At 35.5% G+C, this 16,509-nt stretch overlaps 1 protein-coding gene across 2 annotated transcripts in view; it reads left to right on the forward strand.

Annotated features, from left to right (window-relative positions):
• Positions 1-16,509, forward strand: part of LOC150110586 (DNA (cytosine-5)-methyltransferase PliMCI-like) — a 678,915-nt gene that overhangs the window by 211,701 nt on the left and 450,705 nt on the right. For both annotated transcript variants that reach the window (XM_090399829.1, XM_090399828.1), the window contains exon 10: positions 11,316-11,467. In XM_090399829.1, the coding sequence (XP_090255955.1) occupies positions 11,316-11,467 (152 nt within the window). The remainder of the gene's footprint in view (positions 1-11,315; positions 11,468-16,509) is intronic.

Here is a 16,509-nt window from a genome sequence, read left to right on the forward strand (position 1 = left end):
TATGAAGATAATAATTATTATTGCTATTGCACAGGCAACTCCATGGAGGCATAATATTTATCATGGGAAATCCAAACTATCAACACAAATATACACAGCCTTGCAATAAATATTGTAACAACGTCTGCACACTTCCTATGCTGCCACAGAATTGCAAGCATGGTTCCATTAGTGATGCTGTGCACAGCCAGCATGGGTTAACACTCAGTGGGGAGATTATGAGAACTGTGTAGCTGTATGTATTAACATGAAGTGGGAAGATTATGAGAGCTGTGTAGCTGTAGTACTTAATAAACTTGGAATGCAGCCAACTGTTATTTTCAACATGTTAAAAACACTCATGATCATTAGGATGTTTGTGCATTGGACTATTATCCATTATAATAATAATACAGAAAATATATCTGACCACCAAAGTACAGGTTGACCATTCTGCATTAGAATACAGCAGCTTGTGAAGGCACATATCTTCACCATAATCCTGTGAGAATAAAAAAAGTGATGTTGTGAGAGAGAGATTAACATTTCACAGAGAATAATGTCACGTGTACTAACTGATCACTTTGGAGTGATAAAATGAAATGCACTTATCTGTTTTTACTTGAACAACAGATACGGAGATATCCTCTTCACTGATGAGAATATTTACAACACTGAAGAGTCATTTAACTGCCAAAACGATCAGGTATAAGCCATAGCCCAGGATTCAAAGAGGTCATCCAAGTTGCATTTCTGTGAGAAAGGGATCAAAACCGCTGCCAATGTGTATCAAGACACCGTGCTAGAATCTGTGGCATGGTCCCTGAACAACACCTTATTTCAAAGTAGGCAGTGGACTTTCCAACAGGACTCGGCCCCTGCACACAACGTGAGGACTACAGAACAGTAGTTGAAAGCGAATGTGCCCATCCACATTTCACCATCTGATTGACTGTCTGAAGTCTTGATCTGAATCTGTTGGGCATAAAATTGTGGTCAGAGTTTGAGAAAGTAGCCTTAAAGAAACTACACCCAAGCATTCCCAGCCTGAAAGTGAATTTGGAGTGAGCAGTGGCAATGTTTTTGTTGCATATCGTGCATGCTGCCATTGATATGTATCCTCACAGACTGGACATGTGTGAAGGCAAAAGAGGGATGTATCAAATATTGAGTGCTGCTATATGCACATACACGTGGTTTGTATGTGCTGAAAGGTATAAATGATTTACTGATAGATTAAGTGTTTATGCACTATTCAAGTTGTAACAGTATTTATGATTAGACTAGGTATGTTATAACTCTCCTTGAAATCATTAACAGATAAAGCACTTGCAACTGACTCAAGCAACCCATTCTTTCATTTACCACTCTCCTAGTGAACAATCTAGTCCTTATGCCCTTGCCAACCACATTCTTACCTAACTTCTAGAGATATCCTTTTGTTTTGTCCCCTTTAGTCAAGTGTGTTGAAACATTACCCTGCATCAATCCTAATAGCCTTCAAACTTAAATGTGTCCCCCCCCCCTTTCCTATCAACCAACTTTTGCAATCCATAAACTCTCATCTGACCTCATGGGGAGCATTTCATAGACCATTCACCATCTTGGTCACTCACCTCTGGATCCTATCCACCACTACCTAATCCCTAAGAAACCCAGATGACTGATCTGAGCATGGTAATCCAGATGTGGTCCTATCAACGCTTTATAAAGAAGAATGATAATGTTGCTTATTAATGTGATCTTCAATAGCCAAGTAATACTGTGAGCTACCCTGGTACTTTAGCAATATGCCCTCAATTCAGCTATCTACTACTACCACAAAATCCCTAGCTTCATCAATTTTATGGAGTACATTTCCCTTTGATACATACATTGTAATCTTTGTATTCCAAAATACATAACTTTACACTTTTCCACATTAAATCAACATCCATTATGTTTTGCCCATACTGTCATCCTATTTAAATCATCTTGCAAGCTTTCTATGTCACCTTGATTAATTATTATCCTATCCAACTTTGCATCATCAGCAAACAACTGTGAATCTCCCTTCAGATTATTAACTATATCATTTATGTACAAATGAAACAGCAGTGATCCTAACTTAGAGCCCTTCAGGACACCGCTAGTCACCTGGATTCTGCTCCTCCATACACTACTTTTTAGTATATCTCCATCAGCCATGATTTTATCCACATCACTAGTTTCCTATTCATTCCCATGTGTTGCAGTTTACAACCAAGTTCCATGTGGTATCCTGTCAGACACCTTTGCATAATCCAGCAATGTCATTGTAGCCATTCCCTTTATCCAACTCAGTTGTCACTATTATATAAAGTTAGTAGATTAGTAAGGCATGACCAACCCTTCACAAGCCATACTGCCCCTCATAGTGTACTATATTCTTATCTGCTCATTCCATAATTCTCTTTTAGACCAACTTTTCCAGTACTTTTACTATGACTTCTGAGATACTAATTGGTCTACAATTTGCTACCACAGTCTTAGATCCTTTTTTATACCAAGGAATTATTTTGCCCTCCTACCACTGTCTTGTGACTTTCCCAGAGCTGAGAATTAAATTAAACAGCTTAGTCAAAGGCATTTGCATTCTCCCTGCGCATTCTCGTAAAACGTGAGCCAATATTCCATCCACTCCTAGAGCTGTATTTCCAATTCAGATTGTGCAATATACTAAGCACTTCATCATCTGATTCCTGACATGTACCCTCAAGTGGTGAACAGGATATGATAGTACTGCATGAAAAACTTACATCACCACTACACTAACTTCCTATCTAGAATTTTTCCAAATCTTTATTCATTCTGTTTTTCAATTTCCATATTTAATTTACCATATTCACTAAAAATCGTGAATATGGTAATATTCACCATTCACAATGTAGTTGATATGCTTCTGCCTATTTTCATTGTCTTTAACTTGTTACTGCTAACCTTTATACCAAATCTATTATAGCAGTTATTCAATTTAGTTAGAGAATCTTGCAGACTTGTACTGGATTTATTTAGAAGTATAACATCATCTGCGTAAAGTAAAGAGCTGAGATTAACATCTACAATTTTGAAGGAAATGAAGGAAACATCTCCAAAATTAAGGAAAGTGGCTTGATACCACTTTCCTTCATATTGTGATCTATATACAGAGCGAATAATATACATCCTGACACCAGATTTAACATTAAACCATCTTCCTGTACTGCCTTTGATTCTAACTGCTGACTTACAACTCAAATAAAGACAATGTACTGCTTCATATATTGCCACATTGACACCATACTACAACTGTAGTGTTTTGAATAGCTTTTCTCTTGACACCTTGTCATGTGCCTTTTCCCGATCTACAAAATTTAAATAAAGATCTTTCTTATGTTCCCATGATTTCTCAACTATTTGTCGTAAAGTAAATCTGATCATGACTGCCCCTATTTGGCCTGAATCCAGCTTGTTCTTCACCTAGCTTTCCTTCCACAATCCTTGTGTAGCATTTCTCAAGTATACTTGTATAAATCTTACCAGGAACACTCAGCAGGGAAAGACCTGTAATTCTCACATTCAGATTTATTTCCCTTTTTGTATATTGGTGCTATAAGAGCTCTACCCCAATCATCTGGAATTCATCCTTCAGTCCAGACATTCTGAACTATGTAGTGCAGGTACTGTAAGACTTTTATACTTTCATACTTGAACTTTTCTGGTCGAATATCATCTACTCCAGCTACTTTTCCACATTTCAGGCTTTCGATCGCTTTTTCTCCTTCATGTATGGATACGTATTCCTGATTACATGTCTGTTGAGTGTTTTTTTACCACTGTGCTTACATCACTGCTTGTTTCATTTAAAAATTTGTCAAAGTAATTACTCCATACATCAAGGATATCCTTTTCTCCAGTTTTCATATCACCTTTATTATCTGTAATTCCTTTTACACCACTCTTTCTTCCATTTCTGAGTTTTTTAAACAGCCTCCAGAATATTTTGCCACCTTCTTGATATTTATTTTCTATGTTCTTACCAAAGTCTTCCCATGACTTTTGATTAGCTAATTTTACACCGTGTTTAGTTTTCTTACATTTGTCTCTGTATTCTCTAAGAGCACAAGCTGACTTATTTGCCAGGAACTTTTGATATGCTTTCTTCTTTTCCTTCACTGCCTCTTTAACTTCCTGTGTCCACCATGGAGTTCTGGTTTTCTACCTCATCACATGCTTCTCTGGTTGAATCGATCAATATTTTCTTCAGGATTTGCCACTGAATCACCAAGGTTTGGTTCCTATTCTCAAACTCTTTCATTTTTTCTTGAATTATGTTTGTGCATTTTAGTCTAGAGTTCACATCTGAAAGCTGCTCATCTTTTATTCTCTTTAAAACTTTCTTACCATTCTTTTTTCAATATGAAATTCAATTTTATCTTGCTCAAGACTGAATGGTGATCACTTCCAATTTCAAATCCTCTGTACACTCTGGTATATCCTGCACCAGTGAGTAAATATCACTATCAACAATAACATAGTCAGTGAGACTTTTCTTATTCCTTGCCTCTTTCCTCCATATGAATTTATGCACATTTTTATGTTGGATCATGGTGTTAGTAATAACCAAAATATGTCCTGAGCAGAAATCCAACAGATATTTGCCATTATTATTGGCGGTGCTCTTTTCTTCAAATTTTCCCCAAATATTTTTGCATGTCTGGCAATTATTTCCTACTCTGCTATTTAGATCCCCAACAAGGACCAACTTTTTATTTTTCATTGTGCAGTTCCCCATTCTCATATTTGCCCACATCACTGTACTTGAGACTGCCTGCCATTCAAGAAGATTAGCCTCGTATTTAGTGTATTTAATACTATGGCTACTCTTTCTTTTCCTTGATTGTTATTGCCTAAAGATAACATTTTCAATTTATTGCTCTGAAAAATCTCACCAGATTGTGTCTTTTTTGTTTCAGTCACCCCAATTATGTTGATCTGGTACTTATCCAGTTCCTCAGCTAGCTTCATTTCTTTGCCATTCAGACTTCTTATGTTGCTAGTACCGATCTTCAACTCTGGTCATGTTGAGTTGGGGTGTGTTTCAGGATTTGTTCCAGTAGTTGACTCTGCTCTGTTTGTCCTGGTTCTTTGCAAAAACAATGAGGGGCCTTATTTAACTGAGCAACTCCCAGCTGTCATGAAATTCTGTCATGTTATATAATTTTATTTTATACTGTGGTTTAAGACAATAAGAATACTGTTTGTTGGGCTAAATCCCAAATTTCCAGCCCATCCTCATTCATTCAGTATTCAGGTGTGGATACCTAAGAGGATGCACCATGAGAAGGTGAGAATTGGACATTATGTCACAAGCCTTGATTGATTTTCTGCATTCCTTTAAAGGCTATGTGGAGGTCTCCTCTCAGTTATACAGTTTTGACCCTTCAGCACCCTTACTAAGTACCTTCAATTCTTAATCCTCTGTTCTCACATCAGTCACATCATAAGTCTTCACTTGGTTGATATACTCTTGTAAAATGACCATGGACTAACACTGAACAGTTTTGACTGCCTCTGTTGCCTATCAGCCATCTGCACTCATTAAAGTTATCCTTAAATAGTCATTCTTCCTCCTCCTCCTACTTGCCACATAACAAAAAAACTGTTTGGGATTTCCTTTTGCCTGTTCGTGTAATTTCTTATAATCTGATTTTTCCTTCCTTATCATCTGGTTACCTTTCTTACATGATCCTTGTACTGTTCGTATGACCTAGATGGTCACCATTCTTCTTATATACCCTCTACAACGTTTTCTTTGTTTGCTGTTCATGCTTAATGATACTACTCATTCATGTAACTCCTACCCAATTTGCCCTCCTCACTGTGGGTATATTGTGATATTGCTTCCTCCATATACCTGTTGACTATCTTGCATGCACTCTGAACATCCTTCCCTTGAAATCTTCATGCTGTGGTGTCGCTTCAAGCTGCCTCCTAAGTATATCATAGTCACATGCTTTGTAGTTCCACATACACCCCTTCTTAACTAGAATTTCCATATTTTGCTACCTCTTAAGTCAAAATTTTCCCAATTGGAGGCAGTATAGCCACCTTAGTTAGGCACAGGTCTTAAACTTTTTTTGACCTTCGACCCCTTCAAGAGTTTCTTGACTTTTTATCAACCCCCCCCCTCTATTTTACTATTATGTAATTTTAATATTACATAATATGTATGTTGATGAATTTTAGAACATTAACTCTCACTTGTATGTCGATGCGCAAAAATGAGACTGGGTGATCAAATACGTGTAAGTATAAGTAAATAAGCAACCGCGCGTGTATTGCAATCTTGCGCCAGTCGGACAGGAACCACCGACATCCGTTTATTGGTAAATACGTCATTTTGGCCTACTTGATTGGTCTCCGTAACTATTTTCATGACCTTGCTCCATCTTATATCTCTTATTCATGTCACTGTTCCCACGATTCACTCTTAATTGCATTGTCATTCAGGATGGAGGTAATCCAAGTTAATCGAATTAAATTTCTCACTTCTCCTAAGGACAAGCTTCCACGTCTTAATCATCCAGGTATCTACCAGATTCCGTGCTCTTGTGGATTATCTTATTTCGGACAAACAGGAAGATCTGCCTCTATTTGGTTAGAAGAACACCAATCTTATATTGAATACTTTAAACCTGAAAAGTCTGGACTTGCAGAACATGCCATCTTAACTAGATGCAGAGTTCATTGGAGAAAGACGAGTTCTTCACAAAAGTCAGTTTCTCATGGAACGCCTTTATAAAGAAACATGTGAAACTCTACTTCATTCTCCTAACTTAAACAGATCCGACAGCTTACATCTACCCCCTTTATGGGAGATAGTACTTTACAAATCAGCTAATCTTTCCTAACTTTTTATTGTATTGATTATTATTATTTATTTATTTATTTTTTTTTTAGGAAAGTTATTGACCTTTTTAGTTATATTACACCAGCTACTTAGGTCGCGCTTTTTGGAATTGGCAGTTATTGTTTAATTTGAGCTTAATGTACTGAAGATGCCTGTGACACACAGGCGAAAATTATACTATTAAATAATCTTTGTACGTGAGTTTTTTCCGTTATTAATTTTGTATCGATATGTCTACTCACGGTATACCTCTTTTAAAACTTAATCGAATTAAATATTACCATTACAATGATGTCTTATATTTTTCTATCGACCTGAATCGACCCCTAACAATGTTATATTGACAACTTTGGCGACCACTGCTATAATAAGATCCAATACTCTCATATCCTGAGTTCCTTCTGTCACATTCTACTTCAAGTAATTATCTCTCAGTAAGTGTATAAATTCTATTTCCTTCCTGCCATGTCATTTCCTTCTTCTAATCTATGTTGGCAAAGTTGATATCTCCCATAATAATTATTCCACTTGCATCCATTGTACTGATCTGCTGATGCATGTCTTCCACATCATCCCTGGCACCCTCTGGCCTATAGCAGCAACCAGTTTTATATTGTGCCCTGTTAGCCTCAATCTGACACCAGATAGACTCAGAACTGTCATGTGCATGACTGACTTCTACTCTTCTTGATTGCTATTCATCTGCTATCATCAGCAGTACCCCACCCTCAGTCCTGTCTACTCTATCCTCCCTGAAAATACTAAATCCATCACATTCTATCTCTGTAACTACATCATCTGCTGTTAGTAAAGTCTCATTAATGACTTTTGGCGAGTGCAAACTCACCATAAGTCATTAATGAGACTTTTGCCAATTCCAGAAACTCCTCCCTCTTTATTCCTGATGCTTCTAGCATTAGTATATACATCCCCCCCCCCCCCCCAAGACTTAACCACCTTTACATCCTAGTTTGACTATCCCATTCGATATTGCTGCCTGAGAGACTAGATCCTGCATTTTTTAAAATTTTTTTAAAATTTTATTTTATTTTTACACACTGATTTGCCACACATACTTATCTTCATCTAATCTGCTGTAATTTCTTTAGTTTTCCTGACTTTATGTTTCCACACCCTCAGCAAAGAAAGCTCTCTCTCTAGACACCTAACTCCAAAACCATTTAATTGCAGTCCATGAATATTATACAATACAAATCTTTACATATATTAAACTCAGTCCAGGAACTCTACATCAGGGGTAGGCAACATGGGACTCACGGACACCCAAGTGCCCGCGAAGCATTTTTAAAGTGCCTGCAATTCGAGATTGTCCAGATATTAAAGTGTCAAACAACCTTCAAATTTTTAGTGTGCATGTGAACCACACATCACCAGTTACGGATTATGTTTCTGTCGCACTAGGCTAGTAGCCTGAATTCTTTTCTGGAGTGACAAAGTGACATTCAATTATTTATTTGATGTTTCTCTAATAATTTTATATATTTATATTATATATTTTTTACAACACATGGTGGATAACATAAATAAAGAGAAAAAGATATATAACATTAACATTCCAGTTACATGCCAGATTATAATTTAGCTGAATATCTCCAATGCAAAGTATCATTTTAATGTTTTTTGAAGTACCTACTTAAGTTTGTAAGTAGAATTTTGTATTAATAAATTCATTTCAAATAAATGTATTGAATAAATATGTAGTGAATATATTGAAAATATGCTATTGAACTTATAGTACATTTGCATCATGGGGGTGTGCTGTGTCTTTTTTTTTATTGATTTTATGTATTTATTTTTTAACAGGTCTGGGCTTCCATACCTGGTAAAAAGGATTAGCCTTTCTGCTGAACCCTCTTTTAGTACCTGTGCTGATATCCCATCAGTCCCTATTGCTGAATTCTTATTCAGTTTGTGCAACAGTTCTTATACCTCTTCTTCATACTCTTGAGTTTCTTCATCCAGTGAAGAGGTAGCAGTGAACTGAATGTTGCATATACCAGGTTGAACGTGTGGACAGACTTATGTGTTCGTCGAACATGTTGTTTATTATTTTAACGGTATAATAGAACACAGAAACTAAGTAAATAATTAATTTATTCACTTGATGCTGATATTTCGCTGGTATTATAACCAGCATCTTCAGAGCACAAAAACACTGTTTGTCACAATACGCGAGACTAAAACAACATGGTGTACATTAACAAAATTGTAGCAGCAACACAAAGACTAGAGTCCTGATTTTGGCGCCCTCTATCTGAAAAAAAAAAAAAAAAAAAAAAAAAAAAAAAAAAAAAAAAAACGCTATCATATATTGCTAGAGTCCTAGAAAAGTGCTAGTTTTTCTTTAATATGACTGTCTCCCAGATCTTCGGCAAGTTAATACAGCCATATTTGTTGAGATTTGGGGTGTGTTTTAGGGCTTCTGTCGCCTCTAAGAACAATCTCTCTGATTTATATGGGTTTCTGTGTAGTACTTTTGTGTTTTTCCAGTTGATCCTGTGTGCAGGGGTATCCAGAGCATGGTCTGCTAGGCCCGACTTCCCATAATGATATTTCCGGACGTATCGTTTATGTTCGCTGATGCGGATATTCACAGTTCTTCCTGTTTGACCGTAGTAGGCTTGATTGCATGAGCAGGGTACTTGGTAGACTCCTGGATGTGATAAAGGAGGAATGCTGTCCTTGGGTGAGCGGATGAGGGTGGCTAATTTGCTACATGGTCTGAATGTAGTGCGTAGTTTATGTTTAATGAGAATTCTTGAGATCTTTTCGGATGTGCCTTTAATGTAAGGGATGGTGACTGTTTTGTTGTAGTTCTCTGTGGTGGATGGTGGGAGGGGTTTCTTAGGAGTGTTTAGTATTTTGTTTATTTTTTGTGGATTGTAGCCGTTGGCCAAGAAGGTGTGGCGTAAGTGAGTCAGTTCAGCAGTAAGAGCCTTGTCATTTGAACAGATTGCTCTCGCTCTATGGGTTAGCGTTTTTAAAATGCCATATTGTTGAGAAGGATGATGGTGTGATTGTTTGTGTAAGTATCTGCCTGTATGTGTGGGTTTTCTGAAAACTGAAAATGATAAGGAACCATCTGGGAGACGTGTAATGAGTGTATCCAGGAAGGGCAGACAGTTGTTGGCTTCCGGTTCCATAGTAAAGTGGATTTTTGGGTGTTGGCTATTTAAATGTGCTAGGAATGTTTTCAATGTCTCAGGGCCATGTGGCCAAATGGCAAGCACATCATCAACATAGCGTAGCCAAAGTGTTGTGACTCTTCTGGCCTGCTGCTTATAATTTTCATAACAGACATCATCCGTATGTACATAGTATTCCTTCCACATCATTCTTTTCTTATGAATCTCTTGCTTGATAAAATTTACACATCCATTTGACTCCTAACCTATTTATTCTTTGAACTCTCAGTACACATTCTGATATTGCATCATTTAAGTATCTTTTTAAATGCTTCCCATCTATTATTGATAATCTTACCATCCAGGAAACTGATATTATTGCTTAACCCGTTATACTCCTCAGTTGGTCATAATTTCCTCTACTTTGTAGTTTAGCTCCCCCTCTCGGCATAGGCGCCAGGAGAGGGGGGGCCCCCCAGTGTGTGTGTGTGTGTGTGTGTGTGTGTGTGTGTGTGTGTGTGTATTAATAAAGAAGACTAAATATAAAATTTAAAACTCCTCGGTGTGTCATAAAATACTAGTATTGGAGGAAGAGGTATGAAGCCGCAGATGACAATTTAGTTTATGCTGATTTACCTAATTATGATAATATTTATATAATTTATTATCGTTTTCTTTAATATAATTACTCAAAAACTCACCTATGATCTTATACTAGCTGTGCAGATGATAGCAGCGTACAAGATGTCTTTACTATGCAGGAAAAGTGCAGTGATTTTCAAAATACACGTGTATTAAATAACTGAAAAACGTCGCCTTCTGAATTCATTGAGATAAAAAAATATATCACACCTGATGGGTTTCTGAATGTGCGGAACTGAAAAATAGTGAACAGTTCAAAGAATTAAGTATTCTTAAATATTGCACCTTATCCCAGAACATAGGATTTTAGATTTTCTTGTGATTAATTTTTCCTGCAATGAATTGTCTGCAAAGAATTTTCCCACAATGATCATTTCTTAATCAGCCAAGAAGCTCATAGTTTGTTTTTCATTGGTTCATTTTTTACTCAAATTTTATATAAAAAAACTTGGTTTTAGTTTCAATTTATAATGGTTAATAAATACCTAGTTATGGATATGTGGTTAATTTAATTGCTGGTTATCTGAGAGATGTAATGATGTGTGTTGTTTGTTTATTCTTTACTTTTTTTTTAATTGATTTAGAATTCATATTCAAGTTTAGTTACTGTTAGCCACTTTTTATTTTATTCTGTTTAGGGTATGCTGAATATTTTTTAATGGCACCAAGTGAAGCTTACACCCCTTTTATGGATATGATGAAAGAGAAGATTCATTTAAGCAAGACCATTATTGAATATCTTGTCAGTGATCCAGATGCTAGTTATGAAGACCTCCTAAATAAAATCCAGGTCAAGACATGCTTGTTACTGCAAAAAAATGTTTGAAATAGAGCAAATTTCTAAATATAAAGGATTTACTTAGCTCTTTCTTTTAAGCCATATTTTGTTTAGCAAATCTTACGTTATATAGTGCTATCCCATATCAATCATCCCACAAAGCTAATTAAATTTTAAACATTTTGTTTTTAATTTAATTAGCTTAAGTTTAAATTTTATTTTTCTGAAAAATATTTCAGAAAAATAAAGGGTTCTATAAATACTACAAAAGAAAAATCCTTTTGTAGAATTTAAAATACTTGAAAGAATTTTTTTGGTGCAGTAAGACCAAAATTTGTAATGATAATAGTGAAAAATATAATATGGAATGTGGATTGCCAAAAATATGAATGGTTAAAAACACAGTATAAGAAGCCAAGGATCATGAAATTAAATATAAAAAAAAAGTAGAATTAAAAAAGTAATCTATATGACTGGCCAGCAACTCTACAATGCTGTTCTGCTAGTTTGTTTCAAGTAAACGGAACCATATGTTGAAGTGAATCTTGTTAGTGAATTCACACACTGCTGGGAAGTACTGAAATGTTTGCATTTTAGAATACTGTTTCAAACTAACTATTCCAAAATTCAAACCTTCACAACACCAAAGCATATTTATTAGCAGTAAACATCAGAATTTGAAATATATTTGAAATGCAATTGGCAAGTAGGTCTTTTTAATGAGGCTATTTGAAAAATAAAAAAAATAAATTTATCCTAAATCAGGAATAACGGAGCTTATCAATGCCAAAAAGGAGTTTTTGTTATTGATCAGCTCAACTTGGCCAAAAATTATATGCATCACTGAGACCTGGTTGACTAAAAATGATATAGTTATAGGGATAGAATGTAAAGTGTATTATATTTTCAGGGAGGATAAAAGAAACAGGGCAGGAGGTGGGATTACTGATGATGGTTGCAGAATTACAATCAACAAAATTAGAAGTTAAAGAAGATATTAGGTCTGAAAGAGATGGTGCATTTGAGGCTGTCTAGTGTAGAGGCAAATAGGACAAAATAGGTTGTTAAGTACTGTTCTAGACTAGGAGGTCCACAGGAAGATGTAGGTGCCATGTATCGTCAAATCAGCACAATGAGTGTAGGCCAAACATTTATTATTGGAGACTTTAACTACGGGTGACATCTATTGGATGGAGGAAAGAGGACATAGCAAGATAGAAGTGGGATTTATACATTTGCTAAGGGATAATTACATGAAATAACATGTTATAGAGGGAACAAGGAGGTATTTGAGGGTGTTGGATCTGATAATAGCATCAGAAGACGTATCCATAACCAAGGTAGACGCTTTGCCTCCATTTGGGGAGAGTAACCATGCTGTCTTGTTCTGGGGAGTTGCCATACGGGAGGGCTGGTGATGTGGGCAAAAATCAGAATGGGAAACTGGACAATGAGACTTATTTGTGTCTATGGTCCCACAGAAGGTTTTACTAAGCTAGAAGTGGAGGAATTTTTTGACACTTTAGAGAAAGCAACTGACACAATGAAAAAGGAAAAGTTGGTCATTGTTGATGATCTGAATAGCAGAGCAGGAAATGATTGTCAGACATACAAAAATACATTAGAAAAATTTGGAGAAAAGAGCAAAGCTAATAATAATGGCAAATACCTGTTGAATTTCTGTTCAGGACATGGACTGGTTATTACTAACACCATGTTCCAACATAAAAATGTGCACAAATTCATATGGAGAGAAGAGGCAAGGAATAAGAAAAGTCTCATTGACTATATTATTGTTGATAGGGATGTTTTCTCACTGGTGCAAGATGCTACATTCTACAGAGGATTTGAAATTGGAAGTTATCACCATTTAGTTTTGAGCAGGTAAAATTAAATTTCATATTGAAAAAGAACATGTAAGAAAGTTTTAAAGCAAATAAAAGTTGAGCATTTTTCAGATACAAACTGTAGACTAAAATGCACAAACATTATTCAAGAAAAAATGAATGAGTTTGAGAAGAGGAACCAAACCTTGGCGATTCAGTGGCAAATCCTGAAGAAAACATTGATTGATTCAGCCAGAGAGGCATGTTGTGAAGTTGTCTGCAAGGATACAAAAATCAGAACTCCATGGTGGACACGGCAAGTTAAAGAGTTAGTGAAGGAAAAGAAGAAAGCTTATCAACAGTTCCTGGCAAATAAATCAGCTTGTGCTCTTAGAGGAGACAAATGTAAGAAAGCGAAACACTGTGTAAAAATAGCTAAACAAAAGTCATGGGAAGATTTTGGTAAGAACATAGAAAATAAATATCAAGAAGGTGGCAAGATATTCTGAAGGTTGTTGAAGAAGCTCAGAAATGAAGGAAAATGCTGTAAAAGGAATTTGACATGAAAACTGGAGAAAACAATATCCTCGATGTATGGAGTAATTACTTTGACAAATTACTAAATGAAACAATCAGTGACAGCATAGTGGAAAAACAGGCATGCAATCAGGAATATATATCCATACTTGAAGTAGAAAAAGCCATCAAAAGATTGAAATTTGGAAAGGCAGCTGGAGTAGATTGTATTCGACCAGAAATGCTCAAGTATGAAGGTATAAAAGTCTTACAATTGCTGCACTGCATAGTCAGAAGCCCTGTTCAGAGGGACGAATTCCGGATGATTGGAGTTGAGCTCTCATAGTACTCATATATAAAAAGGGAAATGAAACTGAATATGAGAATTACAGAGGTATTTCTCTACTGAGAAATACCTCTTTTGTTGCTGCTAAGATTTATGCCACTATACTTGAGAGACGGTTGAGAAGGATTGTGGAAGAGAAACTTGGTGAAGAACAAGCTGGATTCAGTGCAAATAGAGGCTGTCAGGATCAAATATTCACATTAAGACAAATAGTTGAGAAATCGTGGGAATATAACAGTGATGTGTTTAAATTTTGTAGATCTGGAAAAGGCATATGACAAGGTGCCAAGGGAGAAGCTATTCAAAATGCTACATTTATATCGTGTCAATGGAGCATTATATCAAGCAATACTTAGTCTTTATTTGAGTTGTAAGTCAGCAGTTAGAATTATGCATTTATGAATAATTTATGCAGATGATGTTATGCTTCTAAATAAATCCGCTACGATTCTGCAAGATTCCCTGACTAAATTGAATAGCTGTTGTAATAGATATGGTATGAAGGTCAGCAATAACAAGCCAAAGATAATGAAAATAGGCAGAAGCATTGAAAATATCAACTGCATTGTGAATGGAGAAATTATATCCAAAGTAAAACATTTCAGCTATTTAGGCACGATTTTTAGTGAAGATGGTAAATTAAATATGGAAATAGCAACAGAATCAACAAAGCTGTTATGGTAGGAAGCCAATTGAATAAATTTATATGGAATAATAGAGAAATTGTCAAAACCCTAAATTAGGTGTATACAATACACTATTCAAACCAATTTTAACTAATAGATATTAGAGCTGGATTAGAAATAAAACACTTGACCAAAGACTAGATATAGCAGATATGAGAGTCCTGATAAAGATTATGAGTGTGAACTGATGAGATCAGTGGCAATATCATATTAAAAATGAGGATATTAGGAAACAGCTTGACATTGTTAGCATCCAGGAATGTGTTATCAGAGATAATCTCAAGTGGTATGGTCACTTCAACAGAATGGGAGAGGAAAGATTAGGAAAAGAAGTGCTATCTACCAGGTTGACAGGAGGAAGACCAAGATATAGCTGGATTGATACAGTAAAAAGTGCCTTGGAAGACAGAAATATAAGATGGTAATATTGCAGTCTTGACAGGTAACATATCAATTTGGAGGAAAATTATAGATAGAAAGTTAGTAATGATGTAAATTTTTCATCTAATACTATATTATTCTGTACACCCCCTTGAGGCTACATGTCAAGAATTTGATGACGATGATGAATTCCATATTTAATTTACTATCTTCACTCAAAATTGTGCATAAGTAGCTGAAATGTTTTACTTTCTTTGTAGGTTCACGATTCATTATAAAGTTGATGTTTTCAGTGTTTCTTTCTATTTTCATTGTCTTTGTCTTTTAATTGCTGATTTTCATACTGAATTTATCACAGTTATTCAGTTTAGTCAGGTAATTTTACAGACTTGTACTGGATTTATTCATATTTATAGCATCATAAAATAAAGAGCTGAGATTTACATAATTAATTTTGATATCAGATTTAACCTTCCAAATTTGATCCATACAGATAATGAATAACATTGGAGGTAATGTGCACCCTCGTCGCACACCTTTTTCCTCAAGCCATGATCCTGTACCTACTTCACTTTTAACTGCTGACTACAGCTTAGATAGAGACTATGTATTGCTTGATATAATGTCCCATTTACCCCATATAAGTGTATTGTTTTGAAGAGCTTTCCTCTTAGCTTCTTATCATATGCCTTGTTCAGACCAACAAAACTTAAATACAAATCCTTGTGATATTCCCAAGATTTCTCATCTATTTGTCTTAAAGTGAAAATATGATCGTGACAACCATGATTTGGCCCAAATATTTTTTGACCAGCTTGGTTTTCTAACCAAGCTTACCTTCCACAATTTTTTGTAGTTGTTTTTCAAGTATACTTGCATAAATCTTACCAGAACACTCTGTAGGGAAATACTTTTCTAATTCTCATATTCAGTTTTATTTCCCTTTTTATGTTTGGGTACATGCAGTATTGTATTCCATATTTTGCATGACACTCAACAATAAAAATTTTCATATATCAGCATAAAGATGTTCACATGGAGAGAATACAAAAGAAACAGAGAAAGCCTCATTGACTACATCATTGTTTATAGTGATATCATCATGCCACTTCAGGATATAGAGGATCTGAAATTGGACGTGACCACCCTTACTTAGCAATAAGCAGGAAGAAAATGGATATCACTTAGAAAAGAACAGTATGCAAGAAAGTTTTAAAAATAATTAAATTTGAGCAGCTTTTACAAGGAAATTGTAGACTCAACTGTACAAACATTATTGAAGGAAAAATGAAACAAATT

Source organism: Typopeltis vanoorti, chromosome 1, assembly GCF_054136105.1.
Source record: "Typopeltis vanoorti isolate ZY-2024b chromosome 1, IOZ_Tvanoo_1.0, whole genome shotgun sequence".
NCBI classification, from domain to species: Eukaryota; Metazoa; Arthropoda; class Arachnida; order Uropygi; family Thelyphonidae; genus Typopeltis; species Typopeltis vanoorti.